General features: G+C 41.5%; 1 protein-coding gene across 2 annotated transcripts in view; it reads left to right on the forward strand.

The window, feature by feature from the left end:
* The window catches only part of far1 (fatty acyl CoA reductase 1), a 25,281-nt gene that overhangs the window by 14,200 nt on the left and 9,229 nt on the right, over window positions 1-1,852 (forward strand). For both annotated transcript variants that reach the window (XM_005739064.1, XM_005739063.2), the window contains exon 6: window positions 857-1,036. In XM_005739064.1, the coding sequence (XP_005739121.1) occupies window positions 857-1,036 (180 nt within the window). The remainder of the gene's footprint in view (window positions 1-856; window positions 1,037-1,852) is intronic.

The following is a 1,852-nucleotide window of genomic DNA, read 5'->3' on the forward strand; positions in this document are numbered from 1 at the left end:
ATAGCAACTTGAAATGCTCCCAAAAATGGCACTACAGCATGTAAAAATATAATATAAGCTCTGGCGGACTTGGTTCTACAGTAGGTCTTAAAGGGTTACATTTCTATATTAGTTTTAAGCTGTATGGTCTTATGTTTGGGGCTCCTGATTGTAGCTTTGCTCATTTATATTCTGACCTTGCACCTTCCTTCGTTCTTTGCCTAAAACTTGCTGCTTTTAGCTTCTCCTAAAAGCTTAGTTTCTTCTTATTAAATTCTGTGAGCCTGGTAAAGGGCAGCACCTTAGTGTGTGCGATCTACTGCCTTTTTAAAAAAAAAATAGCTGTTATTTATTCAAATGAATGGTGATGGAGTCAGTGTTTGCTTGGTGCGGCACGAGAAAAAAACAGCAATGTTGACGGACTGCCCACTGTTGTTTTGAACCACACAGACTGATGACACCTGACCCGGCATGCAAAGGGCACGCCTGGAGCTGCTTCGAGATTTAACTCTTGCAGCCTTTTGGAGATGGTACATTATGCTTGGAGGAAATTATTTGTGCTAAATGGGTGGAAGTGGATGTTGTTTATAATTAGTATTGTGGACATTTGTGTTCTTGTTCAAAGTTTTCGGGCAGTGTGCAAGCAGGAAATTGTGCACATCAGTGTAGTGTAGATTTTGAGTCAGACTAGGAGTCAGGTAAACATTTGATAAGGAACTTTTGTTTGTGGAAGCTTAAATGATACTTCTGTGTTTTGCGACGACAGATATGTGAACCTTATGTAATCAAAACGGAAGTAAGCATTTTTAGGTGGAGCTGCAATCACGTCTTGCTTTCCTGACATGTACTATCCTGTCTTTTACCCTCTTTCACTCAGGGATGCAGTGCAGCTGAATGTCCTGGCCACTCAGATGATGCTGGCCCTGGCTCACAGGATGAAGCACCTGGAGGTTTTTATTCACATCTCCACAGCCTATGCCAACTGTAACCGAGAGCTCATCGAGGAAGTTGTCTACTCTCCCTCCGTAGACTACCGAAAACTCATCGATACTCTGGAGTAAGCTGATCTGGAATGTGATCAAACAGCACTGACACCAAACGTCTGCTTCACGTGTGCAGATATGAGGACGTAGCAGTCATTGCTAAACGGCAGCATTAAGTTTAATAGTTTTTTGTTTTTTTTTCCAGACTTTGATGGATTTAAAAGCAAGTAGGAAGTGCATTTCAAGATTAATGCCAGTGAAATAAAGCGAAGCACTTCAGCTTAACTCTGGCTTTACAGTAAATGGCTCAAGATAGATTAGTAAAGTCTGTGGAGTAGAGATTAGTGCTATGATTCTGGGGGATTTTATGTACAGAGCTGTTCAGTGAACGTTTGAGTGCGTGTGCAAAGAGACAGCATGCAGAGTTTGTTGTGTACAGTACACACTGATCTTCTGGATGGGCAGAGTTGCTCGAGGCTGTTGTGTAGCGGTTGAATAGTGATGAGTGAAACGACCTAATGAGCTGGAATATCATTTTTCCTTTTGCCCAACTCTGGCTTTTATATGGAAGGTGGAGCAGATGGGCATTGTTGGCACACGTAATTCGCTCTTCGGGTTTCTCTTTTTACCTTGTTCCAGTTATGTAATCATGACAACTGTGTTGTTCGTGTTTGCATTTCTTTGTTCTGAGCACATTTTTAGGAGTGTAATCACATGTGGTTTGCATGGAAGAGAGGGTTAAACTCTTTTCCCACCTGGTCTGTTGGAGACTTTTTTCCTTTTCTTTTTCTCTCACGCTTGAGAACAGTCCAAAAGAGCAAATCGTATTGCTTAGCAGACTTTCTGCAGACTGAATAAATTAATAAAACTGTGGGCACTGGTAATGAAAT

The sequence above is a fragment of the Pundamilia nyererei genome, unplaced genomic scaffold, assembly GCF_000239375.1.
Source record: "Pundamilia nyererei isolate P.nyererei 1_Seehausen unplaced genomic scaffold, PunNye1.0 scaffold00089, whole genome shotgun sequence".
Classification (NCBI taxonomy): Eukaryota; Metazoa; Chordata; class Actinopteri; order Cichliformes; family Cichlidae; genus Pundamilia; species Pundamilia nyererei.